The sequence below is a fragment of the Salvelinus namaycush genome, unplaced genomic scaffold (genome assembly GCF_016432855.1).
Source record: "Salvelinus namaycush isolate Seneca unplaced genomic scaffold, SaNama_1.0 Scaffold313, whole genome shotgun sequence".
Taxonomy (NCBI): domain Eukaryota; kingdom Metazoa; phylum Chordata; class Actinopteri; order Salmoniformes; family Salmonidae; genus Salvelinus; species Salvelinus namaycush.
The window spans coordinates 188,501-215,571 of NW_024060042.1; the positions used below are offsets into that span (position 1 = coordinate 188,501).

The 27,071-nt window shown below is 42.9% G+C and overlaps 1 protein-coding gene and 1 long non-coding RNA gene across 3 annotated transcripts; both read right to left on the bottom strand.

Annotated features, from left to right (window-relative positions):
* Positions 1-819: 819 nt before the first annotated feature.
* LOC120039947 (mitochondrial import inner membrane translocase subunit tim16-like) lies at positions 820-27,071 on the bottom strand. Of its 2 annotated transcripts, XM_038985268.1 has the most exons (21): positions 26,944-27,071; positions 26,765-26,822; positions 26,478-26,623; positions 26,150-26,245; positions 25,364-25,471; positions 24,187-24,343; positions 23,069-23,244; positions 22,489-22,684; positions 20,517-20,659; positions 20,172-20,276; positions 19,989-20,074; positions 19,571-19,712; positions 19,160-19,249; positions 18,800-18,916; positions 18,437-18,572; positions 15,281-15,372; positions 10,829-10,918; positions 2,312-2,396; positions 1,975-2,111; positions 1,507-1,572; positions 820-995 (listed from the first exon to the last, which is right to left on the bottom strand). In XM_038985268.1, exons 1-21 carry the CDS (start codon positions 26,989-26,991, stop codon positions 891-893), a joined length of 2,379 nt encoding a protein of 792 aa, XP_038841196.1. In that variant the 5' UTR covers positions 26,992-27,071; the 3' UTR covers positions 820-890. The 2 variants fall into 2 exon arrangements, with proteins under 2 accessions (XP_038841196.1, XP_038841195.1); XM_038985267.1 differs by lacking the exons at positions 10,829-10,918; positions 15,281-15,372; positions 18,437-18,572; ... (12 more) ...; positions 26,765-26,822; positions 26,944-27,071 and adding an exon at positions 3,904-4,052.
* LOC120039948 lies at positions 8,109-9,067 on the bottom strand. Its single transcript, XR_005475552.1, has 2 exons — positions 8,384-9,067; positions 8,109-8,317 (listed from the first exon to the last, which is right to left on the bottom strand). It is a non-coding gene; the product is annotated as an uncharacterized LOC120039948 (long non-coding RNA).

Below are 27,071 nucleotides of genomic sequence, written 5' to 3' on the forward strand. Positions count from 1 at the left end.
TTCACTAAGACCCAAACATAACCAAACTGAAGTGAAATGGGGAGGGACCAACTATATCCTTCCAACAGAAACTCGTTTTTGTTGGAAAACGTTTTCCGTTTGGAGTAACCGTTTTGTTTTAAATCATTTTGGAACTAATGATTACACCCCAGGTATCTTATAATGCAAATCAATCAGGTTGCTTGATTGAGGACAGGTGAGGTCAATAGTCTCAATAAGCAGTGACTCCTCTACTGGAATGTGATTGGAGCATCACAGAAACACATATCAGCCAACCTCCTAATACGGGTACCTAAATGTTAACAAGCTTCCTGAATGAATCAATGGCTGGGTATTTTTGGGGTGCATCTCAAAAGTCTGAAGTGGCTAATGGCTACCCCTACTTGTCTCTCTCAACCCATGTAGCAACAGTTGCTAACATAACAATGTATTATAATTATTGTATTACATAACACTAGTTTATTTTGCATTATATTTGGAGGTAACCGTTTTTTGGTTACACAGGATGGATCTCTACTCCCAGTAACAAAAACTGCTACATTATTCCACTATGGAGGTTTACTGTAACCAACCACACAGTGGCAGCATTGTGATGTAGATGTGACAACCTGAATGAGCATTTGTTGCAATTTGAAATACTAATGTTTATGACCCAGGTCTAATTCACAGGTTGTGTTCATTAGAGCACAATGCGGAAATTAAAATGAGTGTTTCTTATTGGCCAATTCCAGGTATAGAACCTCCCCGATTCAGTCCGGTTTCTTCCGTTTGGTGCATAATGAACACGACCCCTCGTACAGAGCCATACACACAGAGACATGGGTTGAGAAAAGGATAAGGCTTTTATTGAGGGTATAATTTACAGTGGGTGGGGTAGGGAGGGGGGCGCTTCATGTTTCTGGAGTCTGTTGCTTCTGCTCTGGTGGTGGTTTGGGTTGACTGTCCTGTGTCTGAATAGAGAGCTCCTCATCTAGACGCTCCTTCGCTCTCACCACCTTCAAATACACAGAGGGACGGACATGGACACACACACAAGCAGACAGGACACACACACACACACACACACACACACAATTAACTGATCAAAATCCTTAGCAGTGCACCTCAATACATGGTAAATCATATTTGTCTACTGTTCTGTTTTCATAATGACACATTGACATTGTAAAAATTCATTTAGGCTACCACTGGATCTGGCATCCTAATATAAGGCATGATCATGATAGTGACTACAGATCTAAGAATGTGCTCTATCACAAGCCTAATTTAAATTATCATCAGGACGGCTCTGTGCAAGGCTCTGTACAAGCACCAAAGAGGTATGAAACCCAAGAGACTCAACTTGCCATTACGCCCTATGAATACCTCAAGGAGGTGGTCTGAGTCGTCATAGTTACAAGGAAGCAATTGCTTGTTGAATCACATGGTTTCAAGCCTCTCTGGCAATAGTAAGCACTGGCTCGCACAGAGATGGCTCGATACTGGACATGAAACAAGGAACCTCACCTTGGACTGTAGATAGAAGGAGCCGCCCACTGCCTTGTCGTTGACTTTAAAAAGGTGTTCATAGTTCTGTTGACAAAGTACACAGGTCAGTCATGAACAGGTTGGCCCCACCAATGGCCTAATATGGAAATACATTTACAACCATATACACACACTTGTCTGTCTTGTATGTAGGCCACATGAAGGAACTTCCTGTCTTCTAAATTTGTGAGTGTGGCTCTGTCCAGAAAACCCCCTAGCCCGCACCCTACCCCATAGACACTTGTGTAAATATGACTGGATTGGGATTAACAACATGCAACATCTCCTCCTAGCCTGTTAGGGGACAAGATGGAGGTACCGGTACATTGTTTATACCCATCCAATCATCTGTGTGTTGTGAAGTTCATAGAGCAGGGACAGGGCAGAGGCAGGGCAGGGACAGTGTTCTCTGGGTGTTGTCTTCAATGTACTTTAAAGTGTGTGTACCTTCTGGAGCTCCTCAGGGGTGAGCGTGGCCATATTGAGGATCTGCTGGGCCTCCTGTAAGGTCATCCCAGTGAGACTAGAGGCTGCTGCTGACTGCTGGCCGGCACGCCCCCTGGCCTCCGCTGCAGCTTGACTGGCTGCAGACAGAGACAGAAGAGACAGGGTTTGTCACCATCTCAGGTAAGGAACATTTATGCAACAGAGTTTGTTTCTCTCTCTCAACAGAGAGAAAGAGAGACAGGTAGAGAGACAGACTTAATTGCCCTAAATGAGACGTTTTCACAGTCCCTTTTACATTGAAATATCATACAAAAGCATTGTTGAGTGAGGAACATACCTGCATATTCTTGCCGCAATGCACGTGCAAACGCCCGTCCTACTACCTGCGCCCCCATGACAATGATCTGTGCAAGATATTTCGCCTACACAAAGACAAGAGATTGTTACACTTTATGTCAACAGAATGCAACAGTCTGGTTTGGCTGAAGAAGGCCTAGTCTTGTGACAGATTACAGCTCATGATGAATGAATGGCAACCGCAATGCAAACAAAACCCCCTTCTCCCCCTCAGCTCACATTAGACCTGACAATGTTTCAAGCAACATTGTGTTGACAGTCAACATCGTGAACCAGCCATAGTCATACTGTTAGGAAAGTGTTTCAGATCAGACAGAGCGGGCAAAGGTAGAGCAGGTTTGATGCATGCGCAGTGACTGCAGTATGCACAGTGACTGCAGTATGCGCAGTGACTGCAGTATGCGCAGTGACTGCAATATGCGCAGTGACTGCAGTATGCGCAGTGACTGCAGTATGCGCAGTGACTGCAGTATGCGCAGTGACTGCAGTATGCGCAGTGACTGCAGTATGCGCAGTGACTGCAGTATGCGCAGTGACTGCAGTATGCACAGTATTGGCTGGAACTGGAACACGCTGTCGTACACGTCGATCCAGAGCATCCCAAACATGCTCAACGGGTGACACTTTTGGTGAGTATGCAGGCCATGGAAGAACTGGCACAGTTTCCGCTTCCAGATCCTTGCGACATGGGGCCGTGCATTGTCATGCTAAAACATGAGGTGAAAGACACGACAATGTGCCTCAGGATTTTGTCACGATATCTTGGTACATTTAAATTGCCATCAATAAAATGCAATAGTATTCGTTGTCCGTAGCTTATGTCTGGCCATACCATAACCCCACCTACACCATGGGGCACTCTATTCACAACGATGACATCAGCAAACCGCTTGCCCACACAACGCCACACACGTGGTCTGCGGTTGTGAGGCTGGTTGTGCTGCCAAATTCTCTAAAATGACGTTGGAGGTGGCTTATGGTAGTGAAATTAACACGCAATTCTCTGGCGGACATTCCTGCAGTCAGCATGCCAAATGCATGTTCCCTTAAACCTTCGGACATCTGTGGCATTGCGTTGTGACAAAACTGTACATTTTAGAGTGGCCATTTATTGTCCCCAGCACAAGGTGCACCTGTATATTGAACATGCTGTTTAATCAGCTTCTTGATATGCATGCAACACTGGTCAGGTGGATGGATTATCTTGGCAAAGGAGACATGCTCACTGACAGGGTAGTAAAACATTTGCGCACAACATTGAGAAATACGTTTTTTGTGCATATGGAACATTTCTGGGATCTTTTATTTCAGCTCATGAAACATGGGACCAACACTTTACATGTTGCGTTTATATGTATTCCGTGTAGTTAGCTCGCTTATTAAAGCAACAATATGAGCCAGCTTCCTAACGTTAGCTACAAAGGTAGAAGACATATCAAGGATACATTACGGTTGCATAAGCTAAATTAGACAGCCAAAATTGGCAAGAGAAGCAAGCAGCGTTTCTACTTCACAGCTTCCATAATCATGACACAGCAATTTATAGCGTTTCAAAATACAAAACTATCTCACCATTGCTTATACCCGGGTTTATCCGATTATTTATAGCACAGTACACAAAAAGCCGGTGAAGGAGCACGGCGTTTTCACATGTACCCCCATGAAGGTCGCAATTGGTTCAAAGTTCAAGGGTCAAACTCGGAACAAAGATATTTGAGTTTGATGAAGATCCACAAACCGAAATACTGCTCTCTAGTGGATGGCTGTTTAAATTGCACCAATTTTCATTGCACAGTCTTCATCATCATGTCCTGCCAGCAGATCAGACTCGTTTGCTTACAGCTAGCTGCACTAGGGTCGGACAGCATGACCTCAATCCAGGGATGAGAAATACGTTGTACTACGAATTGTCCCATTGTTGCAGCGGAAAGATTGAACGACTGCAAATTTTTCCGTAAAGCTGCCCTTTTAATCCTCATGCGACGTAGAACGTGCTTTGAACAACAATGGATAGTCAGCCAATCAGGCTCAGTGCGGGCTGAAAAAGTCAGTGACAAATTCATAACATTGCCTGTTTTTGCAGTAAGCAGGTCCCCTGTACAGTACCTGCGCCGCGAGGGGAGTAGGTTAAGTCAAGGAGCCGGAGGTGAGCTTTGCTGAGTGCCCTAAAGTGATTTTAGTTGAGGTTTCCTATTTAAATACACCGTACCACGTATCCTCCAAGGAGATGTTTTATTGTCTCATGTGCAAGAGATTATTACTATGTTACTTTGTTTCAAAAAGTACCTCGTATCCTCTAAGGAGATGTTTGATTTAAACAATTAGCTTCTGAGTTAAACAATAAGTGTGTCACTAATCACAGTGGCTGCAGTCCACCGTAACATGCCACCAACCTACCTAACGCCAGGCGTGCCATGCAGTCATTCATCAGTCCTGTTTGGCAATAGGTAAATGTAATTTCATTCACTTTATTGTTCCTTTCCCATTGTTTTCATTCAAGTGAAATAATTGCTTCTATTATCTTTCTCCAGATACCCCTATTGTGGCTTGAGTTGGAAACAGTATTACTGTTGACATTATATTCTAAAATGGTACTAACCACCAGTGGGACATCTGTTACTGCTTTGTACATGATTTTCATGAATTAGGCATATACTTAAGTGTTTTTCTCTTGTCTGCGTCAAGACAATAGGATTAATATTTGCTATATTAGCTTACATTAGATGGTACTCTGGAACTAGTGGGAGGGAATGCTAATGCCACTGAATCATTTTGAATGAATAGAGGCCAGGGCCCTCAGCAAAGCTCAGCCCATGCACCTTGACTTAAACTACTCCCCTCATGGGCGCAGGTACAGGGGACCTGCTTACTGCCAAAACAGGACTCATTCTGGTCTTCATACTGTACTCTATAGCAATGTTATGAATTTGTCATTGTGAATTCATTTGCTATTGTATGTACTGCTTTTGTCCCTAGAAAGACAGTGTCCACCAGTTATGTTTTTGTCCCAAGAAAGACAGTGTTCACCAGTTATGTTTTTGTCCCTAGAAAGACAGTGTCCACCAGTTATGTTTTTGTCCCTAGAAAGACAGTGTGCACCAGTTATGTTTTTGTCCCTAGAAAGACAGTGTCCACCAGTTATGTTTTTGTCCCTAGAAAGACAGTGTCCACCAGTTATGTTTTTGTCCCTAGAAAGACAGTGTCCACCAGTTATGTTTTTGTTCCTAGAAAGACAGTGTGCACCAGTTATGTTTTTGTCCCTAGAAAGACAGTGTCCACCAGTTATGTTTTTGTCCCTAGAAAGACAGTGTCCACCAGTTATGTTTTTGTCCCTAGAAAGACAGTGTTCACCAGTTATGTTTTTGTCCCTAGAAAGACAGTGTTCACCAGTTATGTTTTTGTCCCTAGAAAGACAGTGTCCACCAGTTATGTTTTTGTCCCTAGAAAGACAGTGTGCACCAGTTATGTTTTTGTCCCTAGAAAGACAGTGTCCACCAGTTATGTTTTTGTCCCTAGAAAGACAGTGTCCACCAGTTATGTTTTTGTTCCTAGAAAGACAGTGTCCACCAGTTATGTTTTTGTCCCTAGAAAGACAGTGTCCACCAGTTATGTTTTTGTCCCTAGAAAGACAGTGTCCACCAGTTATGTTTTTGTCCCTAGAAAGACAGTGTCCACCAGTTATGTTTTTGTCCCTAGAAAGACAGTGTCCACCAGTTATGTTTTTGTCCCTAGAAAGACAGTGTTCACCAGTTATGTTTTTGTTCTAGAAAGACAGTGTTCACCAGTTATGTTTTTGTCCCTAGAAAGACAGTGTCCACCAGTTATGTTTTTGTCCCTAGAAAGACAGTGTGCACCAGTTATGTTTTTGTCCCTAGAAAGACAGTGTCCACCAGTTATGTTTTTGTCCCTAGAAAGACAGTGTGCACCAGTTATGTTTTTGTCCCTAGAAAGACAGTGTCCACCAGTTATGTTTTTGTCCCTAGAAAGACAGTGTCCACCAGTTATGTTTTTGTTCCTAGAAAGACAGTGTGCACCAGTTATGTTTTTGTCCCTAGAAAGACAGTGTTCACCAGTTATGTTTTTGTCCCTAGAAAGACAGTGTCCACCAGTTATGTTTTTGTCCCTAGAAAGACAGTGTGCACCAGTTATGTTTTTGTCCCTAGAAAGACAGTGTCCACCAGTTATGTTTTTGTCCCTAGAAAGACAGTGTGCACCAGTTATGTTTTTGTCCCTAGAAAGACAGTGTCCACCAGTTATGTTTTTGTTCCTAGAAAGACAGTGTGCACCAGTTATGTTTTTGTCCCTAGAAAGACAGTGTCCACCAGTTATGTTTTTGTTCCTAGAAAGACAGTGTCCACCAGTTATGTTTTTGGAGCTCGAAAAAAATAATTCAACGACAACAATGTTCTTGTGTGTGGCTGTTTATTGCCTTTGTTAATGCACCCTTGACAACAATGACATGATTACCAATTAATTACTGTACTTCAAATGAGCATCCATAGTTCGGGGAAAGTTTGACATACTAAGCCATTCCCCACAAGGGACGACGTAGTCCGAACACAGCCTGATTTGCTGACTATCCTGTGTTGTTCAACACAAGTTCTAGTGCCATTAGCATGAAGACGAAAAGGGCAGCTATTCGGGAAAACTAGCAGTCGTTCAATCTTCCCGGTGTAACAGTTGGGACAATTCGGAGTACAACACATTTCTCAATCCTGGATTGAGGTACTTTTTCCAAGCCATATCTCACGCTGGCCCTGCGGTGTCTTGATCTACACAGTCATGCTGTCCAACCCCAGTGCAGCTCAGTGTAAACAAGCGTAACGGTAGTGTAGGAGCCATTTTGGCCTGTTTATGAGTTGTGTATATGTTGTCTGTCAAGGGTAATTTTTACTGTTTTGTACTCTAGAGGGCACTATATGTTGGGGTCATGGGTCACTGGTCATGTGTGTATATAGGTAGCACAGGTAACCAGGAAGGGTTAGCATAGGTAACCAGGAAGGGTTAGCACAGGTGACCAGGAAGGGTTATCACAGGTGACCAGGAAGGGTTAGCACAGGTGACCAGGAAGGGTTAGCACAGGTGACCAGGAAGGGTTAGCATATGTAACCAGGAAGTGTTAGCACAGGTGACCAGGAAGGGTTAGCATATGTAACCAGGAAGGGTTAGCACAGGTGACCAGGAAGGGTTAGCACAGGTGACCAGGAAGGGTTAGCATAGGTGACCAGGAAGGGTTAGCATAGGTAACCAGGAAGTGTTAGCACAGGTGACCAGGAAGGGTTAGCATATGTAACCAGGAAGGGTTAGCACAGGTGACCAGGAAGGGTTAGCACAGGTGACCAGGAAGGGTTAGCACAGGTGACCAGGAAGGGTTAGCACAGGTGACCAGGAAGGGTTAGCATAGGTGACCAGGAAGGGTTAGCACAGGTGAGAGGGGAGCACATACAGTTATTACCGTATCACAGATACAGCTTATAGAGTGCATATTCCTATTTCTATAGGAATATGTGTTTTGGAGCCATTTATATGCGCAATAAATGGAACTTCACCCCAAAAGAGTAACGTTTGGAAAGCTGATTGTTGTGGACGTGTTACGGACAGCTTTCACCTGTGCCAGTGGAAGCACCACTACAGGTCGGGTCGGAGTCTCCTGGCAACATCATGACATAAGTAGATTTACTAGTTTACCCCTTTTTCTTTGAGATTAACAAACATTTTCCCCTTTAAACATACTTTTGTTTTAAGCAACAAATTGAAAGACAAAGAAATGGCATGTGTACAAGGTTCAAACAGTTGTTTATTGCAAGGCAACATGAACATTCCCACAAAACCGTTATTCATAAGATGGACAGAGAAATAATGCATTATTCAAAGTATAAAAGAGATCTTTCTTTTTGTTAATTTCCCAAAGAACAATGTAAGACATTTGAGAGATTGCAGGCACAAAACACATGACAAACACACAGTCAACTGACACCATCAATACCTAGGCCCTACAGTCAACTGACACCAACAATACCTAGGCCCTACAGTCAACTGACACCAACAATACCTAGGCCCTACAGTCAACTGACACCAACAATACCTAGGCCCTACAGTCAACTGACACCAACAATACCTAGGCCCTACAGTCAACTGACACCAACAATACCTAGGCCCTACAGTCAACTGACACCAACAATACCTAGGCCCTACAGTCAACTGACACCAACAATACCTAGGCCCTACAGTCAACTGACACCAACAATACCTAGGCCCTACAGTCAACTGACACCAACAATACCTAGGCCCTACAGTCAACTGACACCAACAATACCTAGGCCCTACAGTCAACTGACACCAACAATACCTAGGCCCTACAGTCAACTGACACCAACAATACCTAGGCCCTACAGTCAACTGACACCAACAATACCTAGGCCCTACAGTCAATGCATTGGTGTCTGTTCACTTTTCAAGTACTACACAACGGCTGTGTTTACACAGGCAGCCCAATTCTGATATTTTGCCCAAGTACTGGCAAAAAGCTCTTATCTGATTGGTTTAAAGACCAATTAATAAATGATCAGAATTGGACTGGAGTCTGACTACTATTCAAGAATGCTTGGTTGGTTCCAGTCTTTCTGTCATTGTAAACAATATGATTGGTTCGATCAGACATGGATTAGCCTATTAAAAGTATTGCCTTGTGCTGTACTAGTCTTGATCATGGCTGCTGTGATTGCATTATATAGTAATAATACTAAGTTATTAAGAAAAAGTAACAAAATGATTGTTTACTACAGTATAATAAAAGAATGAGCTCCTTTAGTGAGAAATACTTCAATAACAGTCTTAAGATGAAGTCTTAACATGAGGTACAGGAATTCCAGTTATACAGTCTATCAATCTAGAAAGAAAGGTACAGATACATACTACTTTACTACTTGTATTACAACCTCAGAGATCCACAGACACACTCCTGTTCAACTCCCACAGGGGGTGTTTTGGCTTTTCAATACATGACACCCACATGTAAGAACGTCACACACATTTTAAGAGTCCCCCAAAACAGAGCGCAGCCCCAATGCTATGAACTATCTCCCAAGATCTGCTGGCTGAACTAAGATATGCACCTGGGTCACGTTCATTAGGGCACGAAACGGAAAACGTTTTGAAATGCTTTACAACAGAAAACGAAAATCCAGGTAATCCCTCCCTGTTTGAGGTTGTTTTTGTCCGTTTGGTGACTAATGAACACGACCCTGGAGTGGTACTGGACTGTTAGTAGTTCTATATCACTGGCCAGAGAATGAAGCTACCTAAACAACAAAATAATATTCTATTCCTATCAATAGAAATCAAAGCCATGCTTTAACCTGAAGGCTATTTACCCTGTTGTACCCTGTCTGTGCTTTTTACTGTGTGCTTGTTGAGACCGTATGGGGATACCACTGACCATCTAACATCCATGGACTACAGGAGCTGGAGGTGCAGATGGTACTCACCATGACTCATGAGTGTGAGTCTTTCTCTTTGTGTGTGTGTGTGTGTGTGTGTGTGTGTGTGTGTGTGTGTGTGTGTGTGTGTGTGTGTGTGTGTGTGTCAATATATAGTGATGCATAGGAGGTGGTAAATCTGGAAGACCATAGATACTGTATTCAAGAGCATGCGTTTGAGTTTTCATAGTTACTGTGTTTAGAAGATTATGGAGTATGGTTCATATTGGCCCATAAAAAAGCAAGCAGTGGTCTAGTCATTATTATTATGACACAGGTGTAAGGTTAGGAGTGGTGACAGACACACAGGTGTAAGGTTAGGAGTGGTGACAGACACACAGGTGTAAGGTTAGGAGTGGTGACAGACACACAGGTGTCCATCCAGTGTGGCGGTAACGGCTGGGTTGTAAGGGAGTGTTGGGAGTCATTTAACTATCTAGCCTAGTAGGAATGTTAGCTATTTACAGTACAAGGCAGCTGCAAGTCAAAGGTCAAATTGGGGTGAGGTTGCCTTTAACCACAGACCTAGGATCAGATTCCCAACCCCCAGTCCTACCTTTAAACATTATGGGGAGGAAAACATATCTGATCCTGATTCAGTCAATGGTTAGAGGCAACATCTACTTACTCAGAGTATTAGAGGATGATACGAGGATATGGGAGGTAGGGCTGCAAAAGTCTGGTAACTTTCCCTAAAATTCCCAGGAAAATAAGCAGGAAATCCAGGAATTCTACAATTGGTATTTCTGGAAAACCGAAACATTTTGTTGACAGAATTTTGCAACCCTAATGGCAGGTTAATGTTATGTGTTTGAGAGATGTTCTTTTGACATAGGACGCATCAGTGGCACACAGGAATGACACGTTTCAGTCCAACAGGCCCTTGGCTACTGCTGGACCCTGACTGGTCCGCAAGGCAACACACACTAGTCACCCTGAAAGACACAAGAGCATGGGTAAGTGTGTGTGTGTGTGTGTGTGTGTATGTGTGTGTGTACATTTGTGTTTGTGTCACTCACCCACTCATCATCTTCTACTCCCTGGAAGGACTCCTGTGGTAGAGGGTTGTCGTCCATGTTCCCCAGCTTGCCTATCATGGCACTCAACAGCTGTAGTACAGACAGATGGTTAACACACTATAGTCCCACTACTGACTAGTGGTGAGTACCAAGACAGATGGTTAAAACACTATAGTTCCACTACTGACTAGTGGTGAGTACCAAGACAGATGGTTAAAACACTATAGTACCACTACTGACTAGTGGTGAGTACCAAGACAGATGGTAACACACTATAGTCCCACTACTGACTAGTGGTGAGTACCAAGACAGATGGTAACACACTATAGTCCCACTACTGACTAGTGGTGAGTACCAAGACAGATGGTAACACACTATAGTCCCACTACTGACTAGTGGTGAGTACCAAGACAGATGGTAACACACTATAGTCCCACTACTGACTAGTGGTGAGTACCAAGACAGATGGTTAACACACTATAGTCCCACTACTGACTAGTGGTGAGTACCAAGACAGATGGTTAAAACACTATAGTACCACTACTGACTAGTGGTGAGTACCAAGACAGATGGTAACACACTATAGTCCCACTACTGACTAGTGGTGAGTACCAAGACAGATGGTTAAAACACTATAGTACCACTACTGACTAGTGGTGAGTACCAAGACAGATGGTAACACACTATAGTCCCACTACTGACTAGTGGTGAGTACCAAGACAGATGGTAACACACTATAGTTCCACTACTGACTAGTGGTGAGTACCAAGACAGATGGTTAACACACTATAGTCCCACTACTGACTAGTGGTGAGTACCAAGACAGATGGTAACACACTATAGTTCCACTACTGACTAGTGGTGAGTACCAAGACAGATGGTTAACACACTATAGTCCCACTACTGACTAGTGGTGAGTACCAAGACAGATGGTTAACACACTATAGTCCCACTACTGACTAGTGGTGAGTACCAAGACAGATGGTAACACACTATAGTCCCACTACTGACTAGTGGTGAGTACCAAGACAGATGGTAACACACTATAGTCCCACTATTGACTAGTGGTGAGTACCAAGACAGATGGTTAACACACTATAGTCCCACTACTGACTAGTGGTGAGTACCAAGACAGATGGTAACACACTATAGTCCCACTACTGACTAGTGGTGAGTACCAGGACAGATGGTAACACACTATAGTCCCACTACTGACTAGTGGTGAGTACCAAGACAGATGGTAACACACTATAGTCCCACTACTGACTAGTGGTGAGTACCAAGACAGATGGTAACACACTATAGTCCCACTACTGACTAGTGGTGAGTACCAAGACAGATGGTAACACACTATAGTCCCACTACTGACTAGTGGTGAGTACCAAGACAGATGGTAACACACTATAGTCCCACTACTGACTAGTGGTGAGTACCAAGACAGATGGTAACACACTATAGTCCCACTACTGACTAGTGGTGAGTACCAAGACAGATGGTTAAAACACTATAGTCCCACTACTGACTAGTGGTGAGTACCAAGACAGATGGTTAAAACACTATAGTCCCACTACTAACTAGTGGTGAGTACCAAGACAGATGGTTAACACACTATAGTACCACTACTGACTAGTGGTGAGTACCAAGACAGATGGTTAACACACTATAGTACCACTACTGACTAGTGGTGAGTACCCATATCCCTCACTTAACATGATATCAATATGAGCAAGAGATACTGAGATATCGGTTTATCCTTGTTGTTAACCTACACTATTAGGTAATGAACATTCATAAGTCTTGCAGGCACAAAACCCTCTCACAGGCTCTCAACAGCATAGTTAACTGGCTGCTGATGGTCCATCAACTGGCTTCCCATTGTATTCAAACTGGTTAGGTAGGTCTATCTGCTACCAGAATATTTACTTCTAGCCCAATAGAAAATCTGCAAGCAGCTGTCTACACTTCACATTCATACATGATATAGATATAGATTTTCCCATCACTACTAATAACTATCCACACTATTACCGTGACAAAACATGACAAAACAGTCACCAAGCTTCTGGGTAGCTAGCTGCACTCAAAGAGAAATCCTCACTAAGATAAGATGCTTGTACACATTCAGATTAGGGATGCACGATATATCGGTGATATGCTGACGTGCATACCTACAGTTGAAGTCGGAAGTTTACAAACACTTAGGTTGGATTCAATAAAACTCGTTTTTCAACCACTCCACAAATTTCTTGTTAACAAACTATAGTTTTGGCAAGTTGGTTAGGACATCTACTTTGTGCATGACACAAGTAATTTTTCCAACAATTGTTTACAGACAGATGATTTCACTTATAATTCACTGTATCACAATTCCAGTGGGTCAAACGTTTATATTCGCTAAGTTGACTGTGCCTTTAAACAGCTTGGAAAATTCCAGAAAATTATGCCATGGCTTTAGAAGCTTCTGATAGGCTAATTGACATAATTTGAGTCAAATGGAGGTTTTCCTGTGGATGTATTTCAAGGCCTACCTTCAAACTCAGTGCCTCTTTGCTTGACATCAATGGAAATCAAAAGAAATCAGCCAAGACCTCAGAAAAAAAATTGTAGACCTCCACAAGTCTGGTTCATCCTTGGGAGCAATTTCCAAACGCTTGAAGGTTTGAAAATAAAGGAGAGCCGCACACTCTAGGAGCTCAGATGCAAAAATATTTAATTTACCAACGTTTCGACAGGCAAGCTGTCTTCATCAGGGTACAATCGCAGACACTGCGGGATGACTCGTTTATATATAGTGTCAAGACACACAGGTGTCTGTAATCATGGCCAAGAGTGGCCTAATATCATTGGTTAATTTCTCAAATATTAAAATGGCATAGAAAGAGCAACATACAATAAATACAAATGGATAACATACGATCATAGACTCACTTAAGACCACACAAGCCTACAAACAACAAACAACAGCCTACAAACAACAAGCCTATAAAGACCCTTGCTCCCTTCGGTCTCAACGTGGACTTTGATCTGAAGCCATTCTTGTGATTGTTGTGACTTTGCCATTGTGGTTGTTTGTAGGCTTGTGTGGTCTTAAGTGAGTCTATGATCGTATGTTATCCATTTGTATTTATTGTATGTTGCTCTTTCTATGCCACTTTAATATTTGAGAAATTAACCAATGATATTAGGCCACTCTTGGCCATGATTACAGACACCTGTGTGTCTTGACACTATATATAAACGAGTCATCCCGCAGTGTCTGCGATTGTACCCTGATGAAGACAGCTTGCCTGTCGAAACGTTGGTAAATTAAATATTTTTGCATCTGAGCTCCTAGAGTGTGTGGCTCTCCTTTATTTTCAAACCTTCAGGCATTTGTTTTCAAGTTTTCTACTCCGCTAGCCAGCACCTCGCCTAAATAGGTGTGCGTTTCTTTTTCTTCTCAAATGCCTGAAGGTACCACGTTCATCTGTACAAACAATAGTACGCAAGTATAAACACCATGGGACCACGCAGCCGTCATACCGCTCAGGAAGGAGACGCTTTCTGTCTCCTAGAGATGAACGTACTTTGGTGTGAAAAGTGCAAATCAATCCCAGAACAACAGCAAAGGACCTTGTGAAGATGCTGGAGGAAACGGGTACAAAAGTATCTACACTGCTCAAAAAAATAAAGGGAACACTTAAACAACACAATGTAACTCCAAGTCAATCACACTTCTGTGAAATCAAACTGTCCACTTAGGAAGCAACACTGATTGACAATAAATTTCACATGCTGTTGTGCAAATGGAATAGACAAAAGGTGGAAATTATAGGCAATTAGCAAGACAACCCAAATAAAGGAGTGATTCTGCAGGTGGTGACCACAGACCACTTCTCAGTTCCTATGCTTCCTGGCCGATGTTTTGGTCACTTTTGAATGCTGGCGGTGCTTTCACTCTAGTGGTAGCATGAGACGGAGTCTACAACCCACACAAGTGGCTCAGGTAGTGCAGCTCATCCAGGATGGCACATCAATGCGAGCTGTGGCAAGAAGGTTTGCTGCGTCTGTCAGCGTAGTGTCCAGAGCATGGAGGCGCTACCAGGAGACAGGCCAGTACATCAGGAGACGTGGAGGAGGCCGTAGGAGGGCAACAACCCAGCAGCAGGACCGCTACCTCCGCCTTTGAGCAGGAGGAGCACTGCCAGAGCCCTGCAAAATGACCTCCAGCAGGCCACAAATGTGCATGTGTCTGCTCAAACGGTCAGAAACAGACTCCATGAGGGTCTGCGTCTATGTGTGGGTGTTAATTAACTATTTAACTTAAAAGGCCGCTAAGTTTTTTCATATCAGTATCGTTTTTTTTGGCAAGGAAAATATCAGATATCGGTATAGGCCAAAAATGTCATATCAGTGCATCACTAATTCAGATAGTAGCAACAAACAAACAAACAAACACACACACACACACACCTCATCTTTCTTCTGCTCGTCAGTCTTCTCCTCCAGGTAGTGAGAGGATGGAAGGTATTTTCTCACTTGGACCTCCTTGGGCGCCTCACTCACTGAAAGGACAGACAGACAGACAGATGGACAGACAGAAACAGTGACAGTGAGACCAGAGAGTTGGGAGGGGTTGTGTTAGAATGGCAGTGGGCCACTGTGTATATACAGGGTTGTGTTAGAATGGCAGTGGGCCACTGTGTATATACAGGGTTGTGTTAGAATGGCAGTGGGCCACTGTGTATATACAGGGTTGTGTTAGAATGGCAGTGGACCACTGTGTATATACAGGGTTGTGTTAGAATGGCAGTGGACCACTGTGTATATACAGGGTTGTGTTAGAATGGCAGTGGGCCACTGTGTATATACAGGGTTGTGTTAGAATGGCAGTGGGCCACTGTGTATATACAGGGTTGTGTTAGAATGGCAGTGGGCCACTGTGTATATACAGGGTTGTGTTAGAATGGCAGTGGGCCACTGTGTATATACAGGGTTGTGTTAGAATGGCAGTGGGCCACTGTGTATATACAGGGTTGTGTTAGAATGGCAGTGGGCCACTGTGTATATACAGGGTTGTGTTAGAATGGCAGTGGGCCACTGTGTATATACAGGGTTGTGTTAGAATGGCAGTGGGCCACTGTGTATATACAGGGTTGTGTTAGAATGGCAGTGGGCCACTGTGTATATACAGGGTTGTGTTAGAATGCCAGTGGGCCACTGTGTATATACAGGGTTGTGTTAGAATGGCAGTGGGCCACTGTGTATATACAGGGTTGTGTTAGAATGCCAGTGGGCCACTGTGTATATACAGGGTTGTGTTAGAATGCCAGTGGACCACTGTGTGTATACTGTATGTTCAACGGCAGCAGCACTAACCTAACCACTAGACCACAACAGGCCACATGCAGAGACACTGCGCAAGTCTTCTCTGACTTGATTGGTCTCAATCAGTCAGGCCTGGAAGAACATGGGTCTTCACACATGCTAATAGCTCTTAACTTGTCCAATGTCCTTTTCATTACATTTTAAATAACCTTTATTTGATTGCTAATTTCAACAGTCAAGCCCTCACTTCAGATGTTGTTAATTTGGATGGATAATTTCATTTACAATCACTACACCCTCCTTTCTATTCCCGTTCATTTGATTGGCTGATGCTGATGTTCCATTAAAAGAACACTTCCTGTACCAATAAAACATACAGTGGCAAGAAAAAGTATGTGAACCCTTTGGATATACCTGGATTTCTACATAAATAGGTCTTAACATTTTGTCTGATCTTCATCTAGGTCAGAACAATAGACAAGCACAGTCTGCTTAAACTAATAACACACAAACAATTATACGTTTTCATGTCTTTATTGAACACACCATGTAAACATTCACAGTGCAGGGTGGAAAAAGTATGTGAACCCTTGGATTTAATAGCTGGTTGACCCTCCTTTGGCAGCAATAACCTCAACCAAATGTTTTCTGTAGTTGTGGATCAGACATGCACAACGGTCAGGAGGAATTATGGACCATTCCTCTTTACAAAACTGTTTCAGTTCAGCAATATTCTTGGGATGTCTGGTGTGAACTGCTCTCGAAGTCATGCCACAGCATCTCAAATTGGGTTGAGGTCAGGACTCTGACTGGGCCACTCCAGAAGGTGTATTTTCTTCTGTTGGAGCCATTCTGCTGTTGATTTACTTCTGTGTTTTGGGTCGTTGTCCTGTTGCATCACCCAACTTCTGTTGAGCTTCAATTGGCAGACAGATAGCCTAACATTCTCCTGCAAAATGTCTTGAATTCTTGGGAATTCATTTTTCCATCGATGATAGCAAGCTGTCCAGGCCCTGAGGCAGCAAAGCAACCCCAAACCATGATGCTCCCTCCACCAAACTTTACAGTTGGGATGAGGTTTTGATGTTGGTGTGCTGTGCCTTTTTTCCTCCACACTTAGTGTTGTCTGTTCTTTCCTTCCAAACAACTCAACTGTAGTTCATCTGTCCACAAAATATTTTGCCAGAAGCGCTGTGGAACATCCATATGCTCTTTTGAAAACTTCAGACGTGCAGAAATGTTTTTTTTTGGACAGCAGTGGCTTCTTCCGTGGTGTCCTCCCATGAATACCATTCTTGTTTAGTGTTTAACGTATCGTAGACTTGTCAACAGAGATGTTAGCATGTTCCAGAGATTTCTTTAAGTCTTTAGCTGACACTCTAGGATTCTTCTTAACCTCATTGAGCATTCTGCGCTGTGCTCTTGCAGTCATCTTTGCAGGTCGGCCACTCCTAGGGAGAGTAGCAACAGTGATGAATTTCTCCATTTATAGACAAGTTGTCTTACCGTGGACTAATGGACATCAAGGCTTTTAGAGATACTTTTGTAACCCTTTCCAGTTTTATGCAAGTCAACAATTCTTCATCTTAGGTCTTCTGAGATCTCTTTTGTTTGAGGCATGGTTAACATCAGGCAATGCTTCCTGTGAATAGCAAACTCACATTTTGTGAGTGTTTTTTATAGGGCAATCTCATCTCATTGATTGGACTCCAGGTTAGCTGACTCCTGACTCCAATTTGCTTTTAGAAAAGTCATTAGCCTAGGGGTTCACATACTTTTTCCAACCTACACTGTGAATGTTTAAATGATGTATTCAATATAGACAAGAACAATACAATAATGTGTGTGTTATTAGTTTAAGCACACTATGTTTAAAGATCTAGATCAAATTTGATGACCAATTTATGCAGAAATGCAGGTAATTGCAAAGGGTTCACATACTTTTTCTTGCCACTATACATGTGTGTCATTCCAGGTACACAGATCCACAAGACTCTGCTCAAAGCTTGTATCGGTAATTCTACGTTATAGAAGATCTCTGCCTCACATTGAGTTGATTGACGATTGGCTGTCAGAATAGATTTAGCTAGTGTCACCATCATGTCAAAGCACAAGGCAGATAATCTTGTCAAACCCAGGACTTGGCCCATGAAAGAGTGGATAGGTTGCCCCTTATAAACTGTATCTGCTCGGCTTCTCATCTGACATTCAACAGGTCTATCTAACAGTAATGCTGTTGACTTCAGTCTACTGTTTGAACTATATGTGCCTGGGCGGAGCAGAGCTGAGGTTAGCCCCTACCTGGGGTCATGTCTTTGGGCTTGAGGCTGATGGAGTGGTGCTTCCCATCAGAACCAGCCAGCCAGGCTGAGGCAGTCAGAGAGGACTCCCACCACACTGCTGTGTCTGGGTACACATCATCCTGAAAGAACTCTTTCTGTGGACGGACGGAGAGACGGAAGGAGGGAGACGAGACACGACAGGATTAGTTCAGAACTCAAACAGCTCAAACTCCATAGACTAAGTACAAACAGGGGTTCACATACCAAACCCTTTTTACTGGTAGTCCTTTGAGGCCCTGGTCTGAAAAGTCATCAAATAACTGCAGGTTTTTCCTATTTCCCCCATATATACACTAGATGGCAGCGTTCAGCCATAACTCACTCTGACGCGGGGGACTCTAAAGGCCACTGGCTCTATGGAGGTCTTACTGAGCCTCAGACCCCTGGCCACCTCTACCTCTTGCACCACACACTCAGTCTTCGGCAGGAAGGCCAAGCCCTAAACACAGAAAACAGGAAGTTCATGCAGAGAGATTCTACAGGTCTACAGGTGCCAGCGTAATTAGTTGACAGATCGTCAATTAGTCAGTCAATTCACAGACATTTTATACAAGTCACAAATTCAGGGAAATGTTTTTATCTATTGACTTCAAAACATGTAATAAGAAGGAGAGGGATATAGGAAATGAGAAAGAAAGAGGGAAAAGCAGGGATGTAAATGCTGTTAACATAAAGTCTATACCTTGTGGGGCTCTGAGGAGTTGAAGCTGGCACATTCCAGGAAATAGGGAGCTTCTGGCACTATCTCAAAGATGTACACTCGCGTGTCACCCTGGGAAATGTAGACAACAACAACAACAATGGCTGTATAGGTTTACTCGTGTCAAAGTCTGGGTATGGGGAGTCAGTATGGATCTACCAATCCACCACCACCAATGGTCGACATTAGCCCGGTCCCAGATAGTTTTTTGTTGTCTACTAGACATAGGAGTTGGCAAGACAGCACAAACAGATCGGGAACCAGGCTAGGCAGACATTATTATCATGAAGCACAAGAGTCTGTAACAGACTTTCAACATCAAGTCAATATGGGTTCTATTTTCTTCTATCCAAAAGAAATGCTCTGTTTATTTGTTTGATTGTTGTCGTTTACCTTTCCGGTGAGGATGACGACGCTGGTGTCGGGGTCGTAGAAGGGAATGAGGGTGGAGGGCGAGACATCGGTGGGGGCGCTGGCGATGGCCCCGGAGGACAGGGACTCAGCGGAGTGCAGGTACAGGGTTCTCTCACTGCGACTGCAGAAGGGGGAAAACACATCGGGGGTCAAAGGTGAGGTGAACTGTGTTGACATCATCGATGAGGTCTCGGGTCAGCGGGCTTCTTTTCCTCTTAGGACCATAAAGCAATTGGTGCAGTTTTTTGTGTGAACCAAGATTATAGGTGAACTACATATCAGACTGTCTGAATGGTCATACACAAACGATGAACTGAATGAATTAAATGAAGGTAAATGGATTGTTAAGCACAAATTGAACCTCAACTACCAAACAGAAATACAGAGAAATATTCACCTGTCGAATCCTGACACCATCAGGTATTTGCCGTCACACACCCACACCACACGAGCCCCTCTGTGGCCCTCAGGACCTGCACCCTCCTGCAGAGAGAGAGAGAGAGGAGAATGAGAGATATATGGAAATACTCTGTTTCCACAAAAAAAGGTTAAAAACTCCTCAAGTCTCCTGTACACACACCTGTACTGGGTCTACAGACTTGCGAGGGTTGTAGATGCGCAATTTCCCATCCTTACACACCGTGGCCAGGTGTTTACCATCCGGACTCCACGCCATCCCAAATATCTATATGCACACCAGGCAGGAGAGAGGGAGCAGAGAAAGGAACGAGTGAAAAGTTGAAATGAAGCAAAATGCACATTCCTTGTACATACTGTAGGTAGGATCAATCAATCAATATCCATCCATCAATTATTATCCCAGATAAATTCTACCACGCCCCTATTCTCTAACAAAACCAGTGGTTCCACCCCCTGCCAATGCCACATTCCTTATGTCCCGCTCCTTTCCCTCCTCCCCCGTCACCTGATCCTGGTGTCCCCGGAGCGCTTTGACCTCGTCCCCAGACTCCAGGTTCCACAGGCGCACCGTCTGGTCGTAGGAGGAGGATGCCAGCAGGCCCGACGCCAGGGGGTGGAACTTGACTGAGTAGATCTTCTCAGTGTGGCCTGTGATTGGTCAAAACCCCTGTCACTCACTCACATTCTATCAATCAATCAGATATGATTTATTTCTATTGATAGATTCAGTCACACAGTATAAGGCTATATATAAGGATAATAAGACAGTATAAGGCTATATATAAGGATATTAAGACAGTATAAGGCTATATATAAGGATAATAAGACAGTATAAGGCTATATATAAGGATATTAAGACAGTATAAGGCTATATATAAGGACAATAAGACAGTATAAGGCTATATATAAGGATATTAAGACAGTATAAGGCTATATATAAGGATATTAAGACAGTATAAGGCTATATATAAGGATAATAAGACAGTATAAGGCTATATATAAGGATATTAAGACAGTATAAGGCTATATATAAGGACAATAAGACAGTATAAGGCTATATATAAGGATATTAAGACAGTATAAGGCTATATATAAGGATATTAAGACAGTATAAGGCTATATATAAGGATAATAAGACAGTATAAGGCTATATATAAGGATAATAAGACAGTATAAGGCTATATATAAGGATATTAAGACAGTATAAGGCTATATATAAGGATATTAAGACAGTATAAGGCTATATATAAGGATAATAAGACAGTATAAGGCTATATATAAGGATAATAAGACAGTATAAGGCTACATATAAGGATAATAAGACAGTATAAGGCTACATATAAGGATAATAAGACAGTATAAGGCTATATATAAGGATAATAAGACAGTATAAGGCTATATATAAGGATAATAAGACAGTATAAGGCTATATATAAGGATAATAAGACAGTATAAGGCTATATATAAGGATATTAAGACAGTATAAGGCTATATATAAGGATAATAACACAGTATAAGGCTATATATAAGGATAATAAGACAGTATAAGGCTATATATAAGGATAATAAGACAGTATACGGCTATATATAAGGATAATAAGACGGTATAAGGCTATATATAAGGATAATAAGACAGTATAAGGCTATATATAAGGATAATAAGACAGTATAAGGCTATATATAAGGATAATAAGACAGTATAAGGCTATATATAAGGATAATAAGACAGTATAAGGCTATATATAAGGATAATAAGACAGTATAAGGCTATATATAAGGATAATAAGACAGTATAAGGCTATATATAAGGATAATAAGACAGTATAAGGCTATATATAAGGATATTAAGACAGTATAAGGCTATATATAAGGATAATAAGACAGTATAAGGCTATATATAAGGATAATAAGACAGTATAAGGCTATATATAAGGATAATAAGACAGTATAAGGCTACATATAAGGATAAGACAGTATAAGGCTATATATAAGGATAATAAGACAGTATAAGGCTATATATAAGGATAATAAGACAGTATAAGGCTACATATAAGGATAAGACAGTATAAGGCTATATATAAGGATAATAAGACAGTATAAGGCTATATATAAGGATAATAAGACAGTATAAGGCTATATATAAGGATAATAAGACAGTATACGGCTATATATAAGGATAATAAGACGGTATAAGGCTATATATAAGGATAATAAGACAGTATAAGGCTATATATAAGGATAATAAGACGCACTGTAGCAAATTGCATACCGGTATCCTGTTCCTTTCATTTCTGTCACTCATTGAATGAAGGAGAGAGTACTGATACATATGTGGCTACATTCACTCACACATCTACATGTTCAGATATTTCACATTGGACCCCAAACGCCCCAGCTCTGAGTCTAACTTCATTCAATTCAATTCTACTTTAATTGAACTTAAATTGGGCTCCAGGCCCCTGTGGAGTGTGTCTTACCCTGCAGGATGGTCTCTGGCTCAGTCAGGGTCTCTGTCAGACCCCCCTCGGGCACCTGCCACACACGGATCTTAGCATCGTCGCCCGCCACCACCAGCCTGTGACTGTTGAAGGGGTCCCAGGAGAAGTCAGCCACGTTGACAGAGTTCTGGATGGTGGGCAGGCCCGTGTCCGCTAGCTTCCCAGCCTGAGACAACTGAGGAGGGGGGCAGTGAGATACATCCCTCTTTCTTTAATGTGTGAACCAATAAAGCCACATCTTTGGTCTAATATGGTGGCACCCGCAGAAATCCTAAATGACTATTTATACTATTCATTCTTATTATTTGATGACATTGTACTGTATATGTAATTCTGTAGCGGCTGCATATTATTTCATGTTAGTTGAGGCGCTGTCTACTCCCCTCCAACTAATAAGATGACACAGCCATAAAACACCCCCACTTTAGCAGAATTCTGCTTTCTTGGCCAGGGCTCACTTAAAAAAGATAAATATAAGGACAAATAAAAATAACTAAAAGAATACCACAATATTTCGGATAAAGACACATTATCTTCCATTTTCTAAGTGTGGAAGTACCTCAAAGATGGCGATCTGACCCCCGGCGGTGGCGAGGGGCACGGCCACGCGATGGCGGTTGGCACAGAAGCCATCACACTCCCCGGGCGTGGTGAGGTTGAGCCCCTTCAGGTTGGTGAAGTGGGTGTCTCTGTGGAGCACCGCACCCTGCAGGTGACGGAACTTACTGCTGGGACCTGGGGGAGGAGGAGAGGGAGAGAGAGGGAGAGAGAGGGAGGGGGAGGAGAGGGAGGGAAAGGGAGGGGGAGGAGAGGGAGGGAAAGGGAGGGGGGAGGGAAAGGGAGGGGGGGGAGGGGGAGGAGAGGGAGGGGAAGGAGAGGGAGGGAGGGAGGGGGGGGGGGGGAGGAGAGAGAGGGAGGGGAAGGAGAGGGAGGGAGGGAGGTTAGAGGCGGCGAGCAGGGTGATTTTAGACCTTAGCTACATTATTTGTAACCTGGGTTTTGTTCATTAGGCACCAACCTGAAGAAATTATTTACAATGATGTACCTGGTCCAATAAGAAATGTTTGTTTTAGTTTTCTGTTGCAAAACATTTTGTTACACAGTGCCCAATGAACACAACCCAGGTACATTATTAGTAACCTAGTCCCAAACTCTTGTATGGTTAACAAACAAGTTGGTTACAGCACATTTAGAATGGTAACAGGCTACATCAGACAGAGGATACTGGCAGTGTGCCTGGTCCCAGATCTGTTTGTGCTGTCTTGATATGCTAGCAGTGTGTAGGATTGGATCGTCAGACAGGTTCAGATTAGTCCAAACCACCAACTCTCTATATCTCTCACAGTTCAGTTGTAAATACAGCTCAAACCAACAGTCAGCATGACATTATAATAAGATAATGACAAGGTTAGGAAATGAGGTGAGAGAGAAAGCCTTACCTAGCATTGAGACTGACACTGTCAAATCTTACATAACATACTTCCTAATACCATAACCGGATATGTAACACAGAGCATTGTGGGTAATGTAGTACCACTACAGTTTCCCAAAACAGCCTTACTCAACATGTTGCTGATGGGTAAGGATGTGTGTGTGCGTATGTGTGTGTGTATTCACGTATATGTGTGTTTGTGTGTGTGAGATGGAGCACTGCTACTGTTTCCCAAACAGCCTTACCCAACATGCTGCTGATGGCTTTGGCACTCTGGCTGGGGCTGGGGAGGAAGCCTGAGGAGAGGCCAGAGGTGGAGGAGGGGGAGCGGGACGGGGCAGCACTGCTGCTGGTGGAGCTCAGGGGACTGCTGGAGGTGGAGCAGCCTCGCACTGGAGCCTCCTGGAGAGGAAGAACAACAGTAATACATATACAATATACAATCATATAATTAAACAATAAGGCCCGGGGGGGTGTGGTATATGGCCAATATACCACTGCTAAGGCGTTTTCTTCAGCACAACACAACGCGGAGTGCCTGGATACAGCCGTTAGCCGTGGTATATTGGCAAAAAAAATCACAAACCCCCGAGGTTTCTTATTGCTATAATAAATTGGTTACCAACGTAATTAGACCAGTAAAAATAAATGTTTTGTCATACCAGTGGTATATGGTCTGATATACCACGGCTTTCAGCCAATCAGCAACAGGGCCGAATCACCCAGTGTATATATCCAATATAGTGTATATGGTCTGATTAATATAAAATACTTTCTAGAGAGAAGGAATAATAATAATATGGTCACTAAACCAGATGTCTTTATCCAAAGATACTCACCAGTTTACAGACTACTTTAATCTACAGATTTTAGATACTCACAGGTATACAGACTACTTTAATCTACAGACTTTAGATACTCACAGGTATACAGACTACTTTAATCTACAGACTTTAGATACTCACAGGTTATACAGACTACTTTCATCTACAGATTTTAGATACTCAGTGTTTACAGACTACTTTAATCTACAGACTTTAGATACTCACAGGTTAATCCAAGATATTCAATCAATACTGTGTGTGGCCCGATGCAACAATTTGAGAGAAAATAAACAAAATCCAAATTCCATTTGTATTTGTATTAAAAATACAATAAAAAGGTAGTTGCTAGCAGAGGGAATCAGGGAATGGAGGGAACGGAGGGAATGAGGGAACGGAGAGAACGGAGGGAATGAGGGAACGGAGGAAATGAGGGAACGGAGGGAATTAGGGAACGGAGGGAATGGAGGGAATAAGGGAACGGAGAGAACGGAGGAAATGAGGGAACGGAGAGAACGGAGGGAATGAGAGAACAGAGGGAGCCAAAAGAGAAATGAAAATGACCCATAGAGGAGGAGAACGGATGATGCTGGACTCCCACCTCTTTGCTCCTCCCACTGGGCAGCTCTTTCTTAGCAGGCGTCTGATTGGCTGGCTTAGCGTTGTTAGGCTTCTGACGATTGGATGGGTTGACACTGACCTTCTCAACCTGAGAATACGCCCATGATTGGATGTTTAAGAGAACAGCAGGCTATTGCTTGGTCCTGAAGTACAAACCGTGCCAAAAAACCAAGCACTTCTATTGGTACTGTATGTAAATTGTATCCAAGTTAGAATACAGATTATAGTTATATTGTGTAGTGTGGTGGTACATCCAAGTTAGAATACAGATTATAGTTCTATTGTGTAGTGTGGTGGTACATCCAAGTTAGAATACAGATTATAGTTCTATTGTATAGTGATGGTGGTACATCCAAGTTAGAATACAGATCAGAGTTATATTGTGTAGAGTGATGGTGGTACATCCAAGTTAGAATACAGATTATAGTTATATTGTGTAGAGTGATGGTGGTACATCCAAGTTAGAATACAGATCAGAGTTATATTGTGTATAGTGATGGTGGTATATCCAAGTTAGAATACAGATTATAGTTATATTGTGTAGAGTGATGGTGGTACATCCAAGTTAGAATACAGATTATAGTTATATTGTGTAGAGTGATGGTGGTACATCCAAGTTAGAATACAGATTATAGTTATATTGTGTAGAGTGATGGTGGTACATCCAAGTTAGAATACAGATTATAGTTATATTGTGTATAGTGATGGTGGTACATCCAAGTTAGAATACAGATCAGAGTTATATTGTGTAGAGTGATGGTGGTACCTGTTTCTCGCCACCTTTCCACCACTCCGCAGCTGACATGGCTGCCGTCCGGCCCAAGGTGTCTGGGTACAGGTCTGCATGGAACTCCTGTCCTGACTGAATTAGAGACACACAAAAGCAGACATACTCTAAAATGGAAGACATAAAGGCTTGCTGCCTGTTGAATGGTTGCTCATTGCATAACTTTATTTTCCTCAGTGACGACAAAGACACTATTGCCAAGTCCCCCCCCTCATCAGTTTAGAAACAAGTACAGGGAAACAACTGTTGCCACGGCATCAAAATGACAGATGGATCTGCCGTTACAGTAGCCTGAGAGATACTGGACCTTGCGCGGCACGTGGTAGTTGATTGGCACGATGAAGCTGTCCGTCAGCTGCAGGACCCGCATGACCTCACAGGACAGGACGTCCAATGCCAGCTTGGGTACCATGGCAACGCCTCGCGTTGGGGCCTCCGTCAGACAGTGGCTCACTGGAGAGAAAGAGAGGAGGAGAGAATACGAGGGAGAAAGAAGGAGAGAGTAGAGGACAGACCTGGGTGTGTGAGAGAGGGAGTGGGAGAGGTAGGAGGACAGTATTGGAAAATGAACAACCACTTATGATCTGTCCTTACCTTGGGAAAGGAATGGTTCAGTGGCAGACACCTCGAAGCAGTCAATGACACTATCTCCCTATGGAAGAGAGAACGAAGCAGACAGGAGTGTATTTACTGAGGAAGATAATAGTAAAAGATGACATGAGGCCAGCTGCCTTCATCCTATCTGTTAAGGGAGACAACAAACTACATCTTACCATCCCAGATACTGTGAGGAGGCCTGAGTCAGGGTCAAATAAAGGCATCAGGGTCCTGAGAATGGAGAATAGGGGGGGAAGATGGAGAGGGAGTAGAGGGAGGAGAGAGAATAGAGGGAGGAGAGGGA